The sequence below is a fragment of the Saccopteryx leptura genome, chromosome 3 (assembly GCF_036850995.1).
Source record: "Saccopteryx leptura isolate mSacLep1 chromosome 3, mSacLep1_pri_phased_curated, whole genome shotgun sequence".
NCBI classification, from domain to species: domain Eukaryota; kingdom Metazoa; phylum Chordata; class Mammalia; order Chiroptera; family Emballonuridae; genus Saccopteryx; species Saccopteryx leptura.
The window spans coordinates 73588920-73604490 of record NC_089505.1 but is presented as its reverse complement, the minus strand read 5'-3'; the positions used below and the strand labels follow the sequence as shown (position 1 = coordinate 73604490).

Here is a 15571-nt window from a genome sequence, read left to right as displayed (position 1 = left end):
TTTCTTTCCTCTTCCTTTCTCTCTGTGAGGGTTGCACTCCAAAACCCTTAACTCTCTCTCTCTCTCCTCTTTTTTTCTTTTTTTAGTGGTTCCCTCTTTTTTTTCTCTCTCTCTCTTTTCTCCCTCCATATTAGTTTCTTCCTTTCTCCTTTACGTTTCCTCTCATTCAAACCTCAATAACGAACAAATTATCTTATCTGGGATTCAAACTTATGTTTGTGGTATTTTGGGGTTTTTTTACTTCACCTTTTTAACTCACTAGCAGTGCTCCCATCCCTGGCACTCCATTTTATCTAGTTCTTGTTCCACTAAATACAATAGTAATTTTTTAATTTGTCCCATTTTTCTGTTTCCCTCTTATTCCTCTCATCATAACTCTTAGTCAGCCAACACCTAAAAGCAAATCATTTTATTCTTGACCCAAATTTTGTCCTTATTTGCTTTTTGTGGGTCAATACCCCCCCTTTTTTTCTGGTTCCCCCCCTTTATTACTTCTCCCCAATTCAGGCCCTCCAGTACAGGCATTGTTTGTTCTATTTAGTACAATATAATTCACAGTTCACCACAAGATTTTCTCAAGAAAGAGGGGAGAGGAGAGGAGAGGAAAAAGGGAGGGGGGGGGAATAATTTCCTTTTTTTATTTTATTTTATTTTTCTTTATTTAATTATTAATTTAAAAAAAGCTTTTTGATTTTTTAATTTTATTCTTTTAACTTCTTATTCTTTATTAAATCTCATTAATACTATCAAGAAAACCACCCTCAGATACCATTAAGGAGGAGAAAATCGAATATCATGGATACAAAAGAAAGAGAGGTAACACAGATAGATGAGGAAAAATCTATGGAGAAAAAATTTAACATATTGGGAACCTTGGAGTTAAACGACAGAGAATTTAAAATAGAAATCCTAAAAATACTCAGAGATATACAAGAAAACACAGAAAAGCAATTTAGGGAGTTCAGAAAACAACTCAATGAACACAAAGAATATATTTCCAAGGAAATTGAAACTACAAAAACAAATCAAACAGAGATGAAAAACTCAATTCACGAGCTGAAAAACGAGTTAACAAGCTTAGCTAATATTACAGGCCAGATAGAAGGTAGGATTAGAGAAGTAGAAGACAAGCAACTTGAGGCACAACAGAGAGAAGAAGAAAGAGACTCAAAAATTTAAAAAAAATGAGATAGCCCTACAGGAATTATCTGACTCCATCAAAAAGAATAACAAGAATAATAGGTATATCAGAGGGAGAGAGAGAGAAAATGGAATGGAGAACATACTCAAACAAATAATAGATGAGAACTTCCCAAGCCTGTGGAAAGAACTAAATCCGCAAATTCAAGAAGCAAACAGAACTCCGAGTTTTCTTAACCCCAACAAACCTACTCCAAGGCACATCATAATGAAATTGGCACAAACCAACGGCAAAGAAAAAATTCTCAAGGCAGCCAGGGAAAAGAATACAACATATAAAGGAAGGCCCATTAGATTATCATCCGATTTCTCAACAGAAACTCTACAAGCTAGAAGAGAGTGGACCCCAATATTTAAAGTCCTGAAAGAGAGGAACTTTCAGCCATGAATACTATACCCATCAAAGCTATCCTTCAAATATGAAGGAGAAATAAAAACATTCACAGATACAGAAAAGATGAGGGAATTTATCATCAGAAAACCCCCACTCCAGGAATTACTAAAGGGGGTTCTCCAATCAGATACAAAGAACAAAAAAAAAAAAAAATAAAGCCACAAGTAAAAGCTCCAAGAAGAACACAATAAAACCAAATTTAAACTGTGACAACAACAAAAAGAAAGGGGGGAGAGGATGGAGATTAACAGTAGCAAAGGGCGATGGAGTGCAAAAGTACTCACAAAATAGTGCGCTACAATGAACAGGGTAGGAACCCTTTTCATTACCTAAACATAACCACCATTGAAAAAACCACCACAGAAGCACATGAGATAAAAAAGATAGCAACAGTGGAAAGATGTATGGAATACAACCAAATAAAAACAAAAGATAGAAAAACGAAAGAGAAGGATCAAACAAGACACAAAAGTAACAGAAAGCAATCTATAAAATGGCAATAGGGAACTCACAAGTGTCAATAATTACACTAAATGTAAACAGATTAAACTCACCAATAAAAAGACACAGAGTAGCAGAATGGATTAAAAAAGAAAATCCAACTGTATGCTGCCTACAGGAAACTCATCTAAGTAACAAGGATAAAAACAAATTCAAAGTGGAAGGCTGGAAAACATCATTCACTCTTTATGTAGTCTACTTTAGCTTAATGTGAATGTGCTGTGGTTTCTTTTTCCTTTTCTTCGTGTGTGTGTGTGTGTGTGTGTAAAATGAATGTCAGGTAACTGTATTCTATAATGCTTACACAGTTAATAGTTTTTCAGTTGTAAGCCACAGAAGACCTTTCACATATGCTTCACAAAGGAAGATATATTTTGGTCTGACCAGGCTGTGCTGCAGTGGATGGATCATTGATCTGAGACTGAGGACTCAGGTTTGAAACACTGAGATTGCTAGCTTGAGTGCAGTGTCAGGGTCACTGTCTTGAGTGTGGGATAATATACATGACCCCAATCCAATGTCTCTGGCTTGAGCCCAAAGTCGCTGGCTTGAGCAGGGGATCACTGACTCAGCTGGTACCCCCTGGTCCAGACATATATGAGAATGTTATCAATGAAGAAATAACGTGCTTTAGCTATGAGTTTATTCTTCTCATCTCTCTTCCCTCCTTTTTGTGTATTTAAAAAGAGTGTTTTTGTTTTACCATCCTTTAGAAATCTTAGAAGAGCCAAGGTTGTATTTTTCCCATAGCATGCCATGGTTGGAGTGCATGGCAGGTGTTCCTGCTGATAACTGAACTTGTATTGTTTGCAGTCCAGATTGTTAGGATACAACTGCCATGGACATTCTTGGACTTGTCTTCTGTTTTAGCAGTGCACTTTTTATGTGTGTGTGTGTGCGGGTGGGGGGTGTTGCATGGGAAAAAATACATAATTTAGACATTTACCTCAGCATGAGAGTGCTGTATCTTATTGTGTTTATTAGTGCAGCTTGAATAGATATCAAAATTTTTCCATAGTACTTTTACCCTTTACATTTTCTCCAGCTACATTTGCCCTGTTTATAATCTTTGTAAAACTTACCACATTGAAAAATTTTCTCATACATATTTTATTAATTTATATTTTTTTATTTACTGATTTTGGAGAGAGAACACAGGAGAGAGAGAAAGAAACATCGTTCTGTTCTTGTGTGTGCTCAAGCCTAGACAGTGACATTCTGCTCAAGATAGCAATCTTGGTCACAAGTCAGGGACCATGGGCTTTAAATCATCAATATTTAAGCTCAAGCCAGCAATCATAGGATCATTTTGATGATCTTATGCACAGACTTCTCCCCCCATAAACCTGGCAAAGTCATGCTTAAACCTGTGACCTGAGAATTTTGAACTGGGTCCTCAGCATCCCACGTTGAAGCTCTCTCCTCTTCATCCCACCTTCTTCAGTCATCTGAGTGATTTATCACTTTTTTCTTCATTATTTTTTCTACATTATTTATCTTTATTTTTTTGGGATTTGTAGAGGCCTATAAAATACCGCCTCATTTAATATGTAATGAATTGAAATATATAAGTAATTTCTTCTTCACATTATAGGATCTTCTACTCAGATGAATGCATAGATTACAATGAACAATTGCACACTACAGACTGGGGCAAAAGTAGGTTTACAGTTGCTAATACATGTAAAACAGTTTATTCTTGTATGTTTCTTTCTGATTGCTGAGAACAGCTTGGCAAGGGGTGTGCTTAAAGGAAGGTGCTGCAGGACTTTAGAAAAACACAAGACACAGCATGGAGGAAAAATGGGTACAGGGGACTCCCAGCCTCTAGGACTGAGGTACAGATCTCTGCAGCCTCATCGTATGTATTCGTTTCTTTACTCATCAAGGAAATTACAGGACCCTGGGTTAAAGTAGCAGAGCACGGATTCTGGCACAAAGGATGATCAACTAACAGTATCAGGTATGCAGTAAATGGTATAAGGATCAGTTCTTCCTTTAAACAATCTTTTAAAATTATCAACTTTTAGGAATTCTGTGTTCTGGATACTAGTCTTTTAACAATATAAAATTTTGAATAAATGTGTTGACATTCCATTTATTTCTTTATTTATACCTGCATGCCAGTGGTCCTCTAACTGTCCCACCATCATTTCTTGGAAAGTGTACCTTTCTAAATTGAAGTCTCAAACAGTTGTGTGTATATGATTTGTGCAAGGTTTTTTGTGGGATCTCTGTTCTGTTCTATTTATCTGCACATTTATGCTTTCACAAGTACTATCAATTATGATACAACATATAAGTGTTGAAATCTTTTGCTGTGGGCCTTGTACACTGGTTGTTTTTTGTCAAAATTGTTGTTGCTATTTTCAGTGTAAAACCCTGCCAAACACTACCTTTACCAGGAGATCAGCTGTAAGATATTTTGATATTTTCTACCCCTAGTTAATTGTGTGATAGAGACTTCAGTTCTGAAGTGTCTGTACCAAAATGCATGACCATTCTTTAATGAGGTAAATTTAGTACAACCCTAAAGATGGATTAATATACAAAATACCTCATCAGTACTCCTGAAATTAATTGAGAACATCATTGAGAAAAATGTGACAAGAAAATGGTCATAGAATAGAGAAAATCACAGAAAAATGGTATAATATTGTGGGTTAAATTGTGCAAAAGAAAATGAATGGTAGTGTAAAAACTTGTGAAATCAGTAGAACCTGTGATTGGGTTGCATATTATACCAATGTTCATTTCTCAATTTGACAAATGCACCGTGGTGATATAAAAAGTTCACGTGATGGGAAGCTAAATGAAGGTACAATATATGTGATGTTTTTCTAGTAGTCCTTAATGACTTCTATATAAATAAGAAATTTTCCCAAGAGAAGGTTTATTATGAATAGGTTTAACCTATGCAAGTTATATCTTAATAAAATTGAAAAAGTAACCAGTTATGATCTAATTTTATTTTACCTTCTCATAAACATTTTCCTATTACAAGATGTTTATGGATAGCTGTATGTAAGTAATTATAAGTGGGTGTAATAAATTATGGGTGGACAGGTAGGAAGTTAACTAGAGTCACATAAAGGTATGCATTAACAGAAGGTGTGCATTAAAGTGGAGGGACACATGGAAGCTCTTTCTGAAGCGTGCTGCTGCCTTTCCCCACCCTCTTATTCTTCTCAAGGTGTCTCTCTCTCTGTGTTCCTAAACTCCCAAGATCCCCCTTTCTTTTTTGCCTCTGTAACTTGTTTCCTGAAGTCCATTGTTTTGACGGCTTACTTCTACCTCTGTTTTTTTCTAAATAAACCTTTTCTAGGCTCTTGTCAGTTTGCTCAGATAGTTAAGAGCATTGTGAAGAGGGTGAGTGCATCTGGGCCCAGAGGAAATGTGCCAGTCACTTAATTTTCTCCTCAATCTACAGGTCCTGACTCCCTGGAGCAATAGAATCACTAGGATCTAAAAGACACAGAATTGGGTGTCAGCATCTCTGGCAACACATTCAATTGAAGACAGGTTTCTGAGTTGAAACTTAGAGCAGACTCACAACACACCAACAGAAACAGTCTATTGCAAGGTTTTTTCCAACAATAGAAGAAAATGATCCTGGCTCAGGTGATTTTGGGGTTTTTCCCTCTCTTTATTTTTATTGATTTTAATTTGTGTTGACATAGATTCTCGTGTAGCCCCATATGCATCCCCCCTCAACATCTCCCAAGTCTCTCCCCTTTGCGCCCTCCCCCCTTCCCTTCTGGTTTATCTCATCCTATCATTTCTTCTCTTGAGAGAGAGGGGGGGGGCACAGAATAGACAGGAAGGAAAAGAGATGAGAAGCATCCACTTGTAGTTGAGACAGTTTAGCTGTTTATTGATTACTTCTCATAATTACCTAGTCCATAAAGAAGGTCTTAATGAAAGCCAATTTCCTTCTGCTCAAGTCAGCGATCTTAAACTCAAGTCAGGAACCTTGGGCTTTAAGCCAGCAGCCATGAAATCATTTCAATGATCTTACAGGCTGCCTACCCCACACCAGAACTGGTGAGCATGGGTGCTGAAAGCAGAGACCTGAGAATTTTGAACCTGAATCCTCAGGTCTCAGGTTGATGTTATCTCCACCCCTTCACTGCCTAAGTACGCATTTGTGTTTATCCTTTTTTTTCTTAATGGATTGTAGAGGTGTATAAAAAACTATGTCACATTACACAATCTTGTGATCAGATAAATCCATAGATGACTGCACAATTGCAGACTACAGAGTTTGGCAAATATAAGTTGCAGTTGTTATGTGTAAAACAATTTATTCTTATATGATTTTTTATGATTGTATTTTTGATATGCAAATTGGAAACCAACTTTTACTCCAACTTGTAACTTACTAGGCATGTGATTATTCAGTTGTATAATAAAATGAAATTTCTTTCACTCTACAGATGCATAATATGAAGTGAAAATGGGAGAAAACATAACATTTATTTTACCTCATCAAAAGCACATCACAACATTAAACAGCACAGTGTTGTTTCAGGAATGCCTGACTTTTCACGATGTGGCCGTGAACTTCACCTGGGAGGAGTGGCAGCTCCTGGACCCCGATCAGAAGGACCTGTTCCGGGACGTGATGTTGGAGAACTACAGCAACCTGGTGTCAGTGGGTGAGGACAGCTCCCCTGTGTCACTTATAAGTTGCCTTTTGGTGGCTGTTATCCCTTAGTTGCTTAACTCTTCTGAATAACTACAGTTCTCTGAAAAGGAAGAACCTTAGATTCTTCCATTATCTCAGACAAGAAGGTATAACATTCTGCTTCCTGAGACAAAAGGCTTTGTGTTACAGGTGTGAATCATGTTCATTTCTTAAAGTGTAACATTATTCATTCATCTTGACAGACCACAGCCCACTTCAGTATGTTTAACTCTTCTGTCATTTTTCCCTCTGAGCAGGGCATCAATCCACCAAACCAGATGCTCTTTCCAAGTTGGAGCGAGGGGAAGAAGCATGGACAGTAGGTGATGAACCACAGCAAGTAGTCTGTCCAGGTGAGTAAGTGACAAGCACCCAGGGGGTTGGAGGCTTAATGGTCGGAAGTCATACTCTAGTCACAGGACACATCAGACCTTTAACATTGGATGAAGAAACCAAACCACCCCTTCACCTATGGGAATCCTTTTTATTTGTAGAAATTTAGAGGGAAACATATCCCTTTTTTCTCATTGAGTACATAAAATAGGTGTCATTTCTCAAATGACACCTATTTTATGTACATCTTAGTTTTCTTTGTGTACTTTTTTTTAATAGCACTCCATATTTTACTCTCTGTCCATGCCCACTGGGTCTCAGCTTGTGTTACACCCTCTTTCTCTGTGAAATTCCATGTTTTGGGCCACTTTGGAATGACAGAACTATGAATTCATCACAGTTTTGTTACTACTGCCTTGTATGGAGATAGTGATTTTCTTCTATAAAATCCATCCACGTGTTGGAAGCTGTGTCGCCATGATAGTCGGGTTTTCATTGTGCATTTATATCATTTTTCGCCTCCCTTCTCCAGCTTTTTTCATACTCAGTTCTCATCACTGTTAAACCTTTCCTCAGTTCCCATCATTGAACCCATTTCTGTTCCGTGAAATGGACTCACATTCTGTCGTCACCCTCGTTGTTGTCTAATGTGCGCTTCCTTCCTGTGCATTCTACTCACTGTCATGGCAGCCAGCCTCCAACTTCCCATTTTCTGTGAGAGTGAGAATCACCATCCCTTCATCCTTTTTGAACTTTAGAATTCAACACTAGACATTTTAAATTTCATCTGTCCTAGCATCAGCTAGGATGTTTGCTACATTCTGAGCTCTTTTATTTGTTTTGTTTTACTTATTTATGTTTTTCTATGTACCTCTCTTATATTCCTGTAATGTTTCATATAATGAACAAGAATAGACCTTGTTAACATGCCACATGAGGTCCAGCTCAAACTAGTACAACTTACGTGTGCTTCAAGTGCCATCCTTCCCAGGTTTCCTAAATCAGATTTTCTTCATGAGATTTTTTTTGCTGCCTTTGTTTTCCTAAAGCTTCTGATTTTACATCAGATTTAAGGGTTTTATTTATTTTAATTCATCTGTGAATCGACTTAGCCCCTTAAATAAATAGCTAATTAGTTTTTACTTTATTCATTTAGTTGTACAACCATCACTGTTATAACAGTCAATTTTTGGACTTTTTCTGTACACATTTTCATGGTGCTTTTTTATATTTATAGTTTTGTAGCAGCTTTCAAAATTGGAAAGAGTGAATTCTCTGAGTCTGTTCTTCTCTTTCAAGATCATTTTGAGGCCCTGGCCAGTTGACTCAGAGGTAGAGCATCGCCTCGGCATGTGAAGGTCCTGGGTTCCATTCTTTCTCAGGGCACACAAGAGAAGCATCCATCATCTTCGCCACCCTTCCCCCTTTCCTTTTTCTCTATCTCTCTTTTTCCCTCCCACAGCCAAGGCTCCATTGCAGCATGTGGTCCCGGGTGCTGAGGATTGCTCCCTGGCTTCCACCTCAGGTGTTAGAATTGCTCTAGTTGCAAAGGAGCAATCTCCCAGGGGGGCAGAGCATTGCTCCCTACTGGGCATTCCATGTGGATCCTGGTCAGGCACATGCAGGAGTCTGTCTCTCTGCCTCCTTAATTCCCACTTCAGAAAAGTACAAAAAAATATATACAGATCATTTAAACATCTGGGTTTTTCTTCAATTTCAATAAAAATTTTAAAATCAGCTTGTCAATTTCTGCAAAACTAACCAGCTAGTGTTTCAATAGTGATTACATCTGTCTCATTCTGTAGTAATTTTTTCTGCAACATACTCTTCATACTAATCCAGGATTATGAGGTGTTCTTTTGTTTAATTACATCTTTGATTACTTCCAAGATCAGTTTGTTAGTTTTAGAATAAAATATGTTAGGCTTTATTTATTTTTGTATATGTGTGACAGAGAGAAAGCTAGAGCGACAGATAAAAACATCCAGGCAGAAAGGGAGAGAGATGAGATGCATCAACTCATTGTGCAGCTCCTTAGTTATTTATTGATTGCTTTCTGGAATGTGTCTGGACTTGGAGGCTGCAGCAGAGCAAGTGACCCCTTGCTATGGACATACACCATGGGCTCAAACCAGCTTCCCTGGTGTCATGTCTGTGATCCCATTTTCAAGCCAGTGACCTCACTAAAAACATTGGCGTTTTGAACCTAGGTCCTTGGTGTTCCATTTCAACGCTCTATTTCCTCACCACTGCCTTGTCAGGCTAGCCTTTTCTAAATCGTACACCTGTGTGATTTTCTTTGTTATGCAGAAATTGGAATTGTTTTCTTAATTTAATTTATTATTGCTGGAATTTAAAAATAATATTACCTTCCCATCAATTTCTGATAACACTAAGTGCCCGATAATTACTTCCAAGTTTCCTGTCTTATAAAATGGCAGCTTCACCTGCAGTGACCTTTGTGATATACTGTCATCTTGATTAGACAGTTTGTTGTCTTCTAAAAGACTTTAATATGTTTCATAACTGTGATTTCTGCCTGTATGCTATGATTGCTTTATGGTTTGTTTGTTTTTTTACAATGACAGAGAATCAGAGAGAGGCATAGATAGGGACAGACAGGAATAGAGAGAGATGAGAAGCATCAGTAATCAGTTTTTCATTTCAACACCTTAGTTGTTCATTGATTGCTTTCTTATATGTGCCTTGACCATGGGCTTTGAACAGACCGAGTAACTTCTTGCTCAAGCCAGCGACCTTGGGTCCAAGCTTGTGAGCTTTGCTCAAACCAGGTCTTCTGCATCCCAGTCCAATGTTCTAGCCACTGTGCCACTGTGTAGTCAGGCTGTTTTATGTTTTTAAACTTGAGTTTTCACTGACCAGGCGATTATGCAGTGATTAGAGCATCGAACTGGGACACAGAGGACCCAGGTTTGAGAACCCAAGGTTGCCAGCTTGAGCATGGGTTCATCTGGTTTTAGCAAAGCTCAACAGCTTTAAACCAAGATTACTGGCTTGAGCAAGGGGTCACTCGATCTGCTATAGTCTCTCGTTCAGTGCATAGATGAGAAAGCAATCACTGAAAAACTACGGTGTTGCAATGAAGAATTGATGCTGCTTATCTCTCTGCCTTCCTGTCTGTCTGTCCCTATATATCCCTTTCTCTGACTCTATCTCTGCTTCTTTAGGAAAAAAACCCAAATAACTTGAATTTTGAGCCTCACCTGTGGTGTCTCACTGGGTAAAGCACCCACCAGGAACACTAAGGTTGCCGGCTGGTAAACCGCAGGGTTGACTGGTCAACTTGTGCAAGTTGATGCTCCCTGCTCCTCACACTTCTCTGTCTCTCCCTCTTCTCTAAAATGCATTAAGTCTAAAAATAAAATATAAACCTGTGTTTACAGCCTGACCTGTCGTGGTTCAATGGATAGAGAAGTGATGTAGAATGCAGAGGTTGCCAATTTGAAGCCCTGGAGTTGCAGGATTAAGGGACAAGTGGCAAGGAATAAAAAACTAAAGTGAAGCAACTATTAGTCAATACTTTTTGCCCCACACTAGCTCTCATCTCTCTATGTCCTATCAATAAATAAAATCTTTTTTTTAATCTCAATTTAATGAGAGGAGGGGAAGCAGAGACAGACTCCCACATGCACCCCAAATGGTGATCCATGTAGCAAGCCCACTAGGGGGTGATGCTCTCTACACCTGGAACCCTTGCTCTCTTGTCATCAGAGCCATTTTTTAGTGCCCAAGGTGAAAGTCATGGAGTCATCCTCAGTGCCCCAGGCCAACTTGCTCCAATCGAGCCATGGCTGTAGGAAAGGAGGGAAAGAGAGAACAAAGTGAGAGGGGAAGGTGGATGGATGGGAAAGCAGATGGGCACTTCACCTGTGTACCCTGATCTGGAATGGCACCCAGGATATTCACACACCTGGCTGATGCTGTAACACTGAACCAACCAGCCAGTGTTATTCTTACATTATTATTTATATATCTTTCCATAATAGCAGTTGTACACCTAATTTTGCCCCACCCATATTTTCTGATAATCTCCACTGTTTAGGTTTCCATTGTATCTTTTTTTACTATTTTTCATAGACTGATTGCCTTTACTTCCTAGCTTCAGGTTTCTTCCTCTAGGTAGTTACTAAACTGGGTGTCCTCAAAATTAATTCAGTTCTGATACTATGTACTGAGAACTAGTGTTAGAACCTATGAGTTAAGAATTAAGTTCCACAAGACGTCTTCACTTTTTACGTCAATTTCTGTGTCCGCATTATAACTTGTGCTTCTGACCAGTTGGATAAGTTAGAGGTTCTAAAAACCCTTCCTTGAATTCAGTTAATTTCCAGAGCAATGCTAATATTTACTCATTTATTTTAAAGGAGATATATGAATTAGTACGTAAGTCAAGGTCTGAAGTATTCCTGAATACAGGAGTTTCTCTGTCCATGGAACTGAGATGAGCCATACATCAGACAAAAGAATGTATTTGCTAACCCAAAAGCTGATCAGATATTAAAATGATTTTTGTAAACCTTGTAGCTCTAGGCCATCTATTTTGTCCTAGAAGACAGTTGATGGGGCTGAAGGTAAACATTCCACACTGTGGTCCTTCTGGTAACTAGCTGCATGCTAAGGCCATGTAGAAACTTGTGCTTAGTCTCCTCAGTAGCATACACCCAGCTTTTTTTGAAATGTTCTTTTATGGAGAATAAATATAATCTTCTCACTTCTGAAATTACGAGGGTTATACAAACTCAGTGTCCGGAAAAAATTCACCTTGTCTTCACTAATCCCAATAAAAAGACCAGTGTCCCGACATTCCGTGTCCTGCAATCTTATTCTCATCAGACTAGCACATTCTGTATCCTGGTTGCATCCAGGTTGGTTCTGTATTTAGCCTTGGAATCCATATGGATGCCAGTAGTAGGTCCGCCTGTGTGACTTTTTAGGATTCCATGGCTGGTTGTAGAATTTGTGAATGAATGAGGTGGCCACATTTTCAAAGCAAGAGAACAGCCACGTGAAGGCATTTCTTTTCCCTAGTACCATCTTGAGGATATGTTAAAATCCTGTAGTAAGACCCTTCACTAGCATAATCTCAGCAGTTATCAAAAGGAATTGTTTTGGCCCTGGCTGGTGACCCAGTGGATAGTGTTGGCCCAGCATATGCATGCCCCAATTCAATTCCTGGTCAGAGCACACATGAGAAGTAACCGTATGCTTCCCTTCCCCATCCTCTACTCCTTTTGTCCTCTCTCTTTCCCTTTCACAGGCAGTGTCTCAGTTTGTTCCAGCATGGCCCCAGGAGTTCAGGATGACTTTGTCAGTGAGCATTTCCCTGAGATACTAAAAATAGCTACTTACTTTGGCATCGGATTCACATGCGGTTGCCACGTGGATCCATGTCAGAGCACATGCGGAGTATATCTCATTTTTTTCATGTCTTACCCTAAAATAAGTAACAGAAAAAAATGATGAAACAAGTTTTTAAAACAAAATATGCTTTTATCACATAGGATATGTAGAGGTTTACAGGCTCTGTCTAGAATGTGGATGACTAAGTTAATTTCCTTTATTTTACAACCCGTGGGGTATCACTAGACTACTTTACAATGTTAAAACTAATTTTAATTTCAAACTAAGATTATGAAAGATTATAGAATAATTTACTGTTCTCTTTCCTAGAATTCAAGAAAGTTAATGTGCCTTTGCAAAGTCCCTTTCAAAGCCCACCCATTGCAAAGAGTGAAGAAGAATACTATGAACATGATATGTTTGCAAATATTGTTAATCAAAGACAAAGCCAGTCTATATTGAGGCAACACTGCGATATGTTGGAGATATATGGAAAACCTTTAAAATCAAAATTAAGGTTTAAAAACCGAACAGGAAATTTCAATTTAAAGAACTCTAATTTCTTCAATGCTGATGGGACATCTATTCCATGTCATAACCATGAACTAATTTACACTAAAACTGGGTTGCTTCCCAGTCCCAAATCCATTGAAAATATGTCCCAGGTCACTCAGCAACAAAGAACTGACAACGAAGAGGAAGCCCTCACATGCACTGAATGTGGGATAACTATTGTTGAGATGGCTCAGCTCACTGATTATCAGAGAGTTCTTAGTGGAGATAAATCTTATAAATGCAGTCTGTGTCAGAAAGCCTTCTCCAGAAAATCCAGTCAGAAAGTTCATACAAGTCTAAATCAGAGTGAATACAATATATGTAATAAAACCTTCAGTAAATCACAGCTGAATATATATCAGAAAACTCATGCAGGAAAGAAACCTTACACATATCGTGAATGTAGGAAAGGTTACATTTACAAGTGTCAGCTCAGCAATCATCAGGGAACTCATACCGGAGAGAAGCCATATGTATGCAGGGAGTGAGAAAGGCTTTACAGAGAAGAGAAATCTGATTATACATCAAAGGACTCATACAGGACAAAAGCCGTATGTATGCAGTGAATGTGGGAAAGCCTTTACAGTGAATAGTCAGCTGATTATACATCAAAAGACTCATACCAGAGAGAAACCATATGTATGCAGTGATTGTGGAAAAAGCTTTCCAGGGAAGAGAAATCTGATTATACATCAAAGGACTCATACCAGAGAGAAGCCTTATGTATGCAATGAATGTGGGAAAGGCTGTACAATGAAGAGTCAACTGATTATACATCAAAGGACTCATACTGGAGAGAAGCCATATGTATGCAATGAGTGTGAAAAAAGCTTTCCAGAGAAGAGAAATATGATTATACATCAAAGGACTCATACTGGAGAAAAGCCTTATGTATGCAGTGAATGTATGAAAGGTTTTACAGTGAAGACTCAACTGATTATACATCAAAGAACTCATACCGGAGAGAAGCCTTATGTATGCACTGACTGTAGGAAAGGCTTTACAGTCAAGAGTCAACTGATAAAACATCAAAGGACTCATACCGGCGACAAGCCTTATGTATGCAGTGACTGTGGGAAAGGCTTTACAGTCAAGAGTCAACTGATAAAACATCAAAGGACTCATACTGGAGAGAAGCCATATGTATGCAGTGAGTGTGGAAAAGGCTTTTCAGAGAAGAGCAATCTGGTTATACATCAAAGAACTCATACTGGAGAGAAGCCATATGTATGCAGTGAATGTGGGAAAGCGTTTACAGTTAAGAGTAACCTGATTATACATCAAAGGACTCATTCCACACAGAAGCCATATGTATGCAGTGAGTGTGAAAAAGGATTTCCAGAGAAGAGAAAGCTGATTATACATCAAAGAACTCATACAGGAGAGAAGCCGTATGTATGCAGTGAATGTGGGAAAGGCTTTATAGTGAAGAGTCGCCAGATTAGACATCAAAGAACTCATACCAGAGAGAAGGCATATGTATGCAGTGAGTGTGGAAAAAGCTTTCCAGAGAAGAGGAATCTGAGTATACATCAAAGGACCCATACTGGAGAGAAGCCTTATGTATGCAGTGACTGTGGGAAAGGCTTTACACTGAATTGTTACCTGATTAGACATCAAAGGACTCATACCAGAGTGAAGCCTTATCTATGCAGTGAATGTGGAAAAGGCTTTACAGTGAAGACTCAATTGATTATACATCAAAGGAATCATACTGGAGAGAAGCCATATGTATGCAGTGAGTGTGGAAAAGGCTTTCCAGAGAAGAGGAAGCTGATTCTACATCAAAGGACTCATAGCAGAGAGGGACCTTATGTATGCAGTGAGTATGGGAAAGGCTGTACAATGAAGAGTCAACTGATTGTACATCAAAGGACTCATACCGGAGAGAAGCCATATGTATGCCGTGAGTGTGGAAAAGGCTTTCCAGAGAAGAATCTGATTAAACACCAGCGGACTCATACAGGAGAGAAGCCATATGTATGCAGTGAGTGTGGAAAAGGCTTTTCACAGAAGGGGAATCTGATTAGACATCAAGGGACTCATACAGGAGAGAAGCGCTACGTGTCCAGTGAATGTGGAAAAGACTTCTGAGTGTAGTACAAACTGATTGTATATTAAAGGACTCATACAGAATAGAATTTCTATGTATGCAGTGTATGTAGGGAAGGTTTTTCTAAGAAGAGTGCTCTCACTGGATATCAGCAAGTTCATTTATTAGTAAAACAATTACTCTGCACTAAAAGTGGAAAAGGCTTCCCCATATAGACTATATATACATGTATCCAAGTTCAAGCAGAGGAGCCATGCAGATGCAGTGATTATCATGAAGCCTTTTTAAAAAGAGATTTTAGTGTTTTGAATCTCATAGTGATTAGCTGTGCTAGAGTGGAGTCAGAAACTAACTTCTAGCAGTTTCTTATATGTGCCAGGAAAAGCCATACCAGGGCTTTCAAACCAGCATTCTTATTATCTCTGCTTCCTGAATTTCTCATAGTTGTCTCTGCTTCTGTTTTCTGTGTATCCATAAATACCTGTAG

At 38.6% G+C, this 15571-nt stretch overlaps 1 protein-coding gene across 1 annotated transcript; it reads left to right on the top strand.

Moving 5' to 3' along the window:
- Positions 1–5537: 5537 nt before the first annotated feature.
- Positions 5538–15125, top strand: LOC136398211 (zinc finger protein 432-like). The gene is made up of 5 exons (XM_066372582.1): positions 5538–5716; positions 6627–6753; positions 7040–7135; positions 12807–13210; positions 13521–15125. Exons 1-5 carry the CDS (start codon positions 5702–5704, stop codon positions 15123–15125), a joined length of 2247 nt encoding a protein of 748 aa, XP_066228679.1. The 5' UTR covers positions 5538–5701.
- The last annotated feature ends 446 nt before the right edge of the window (positions 15126–15571 follow it).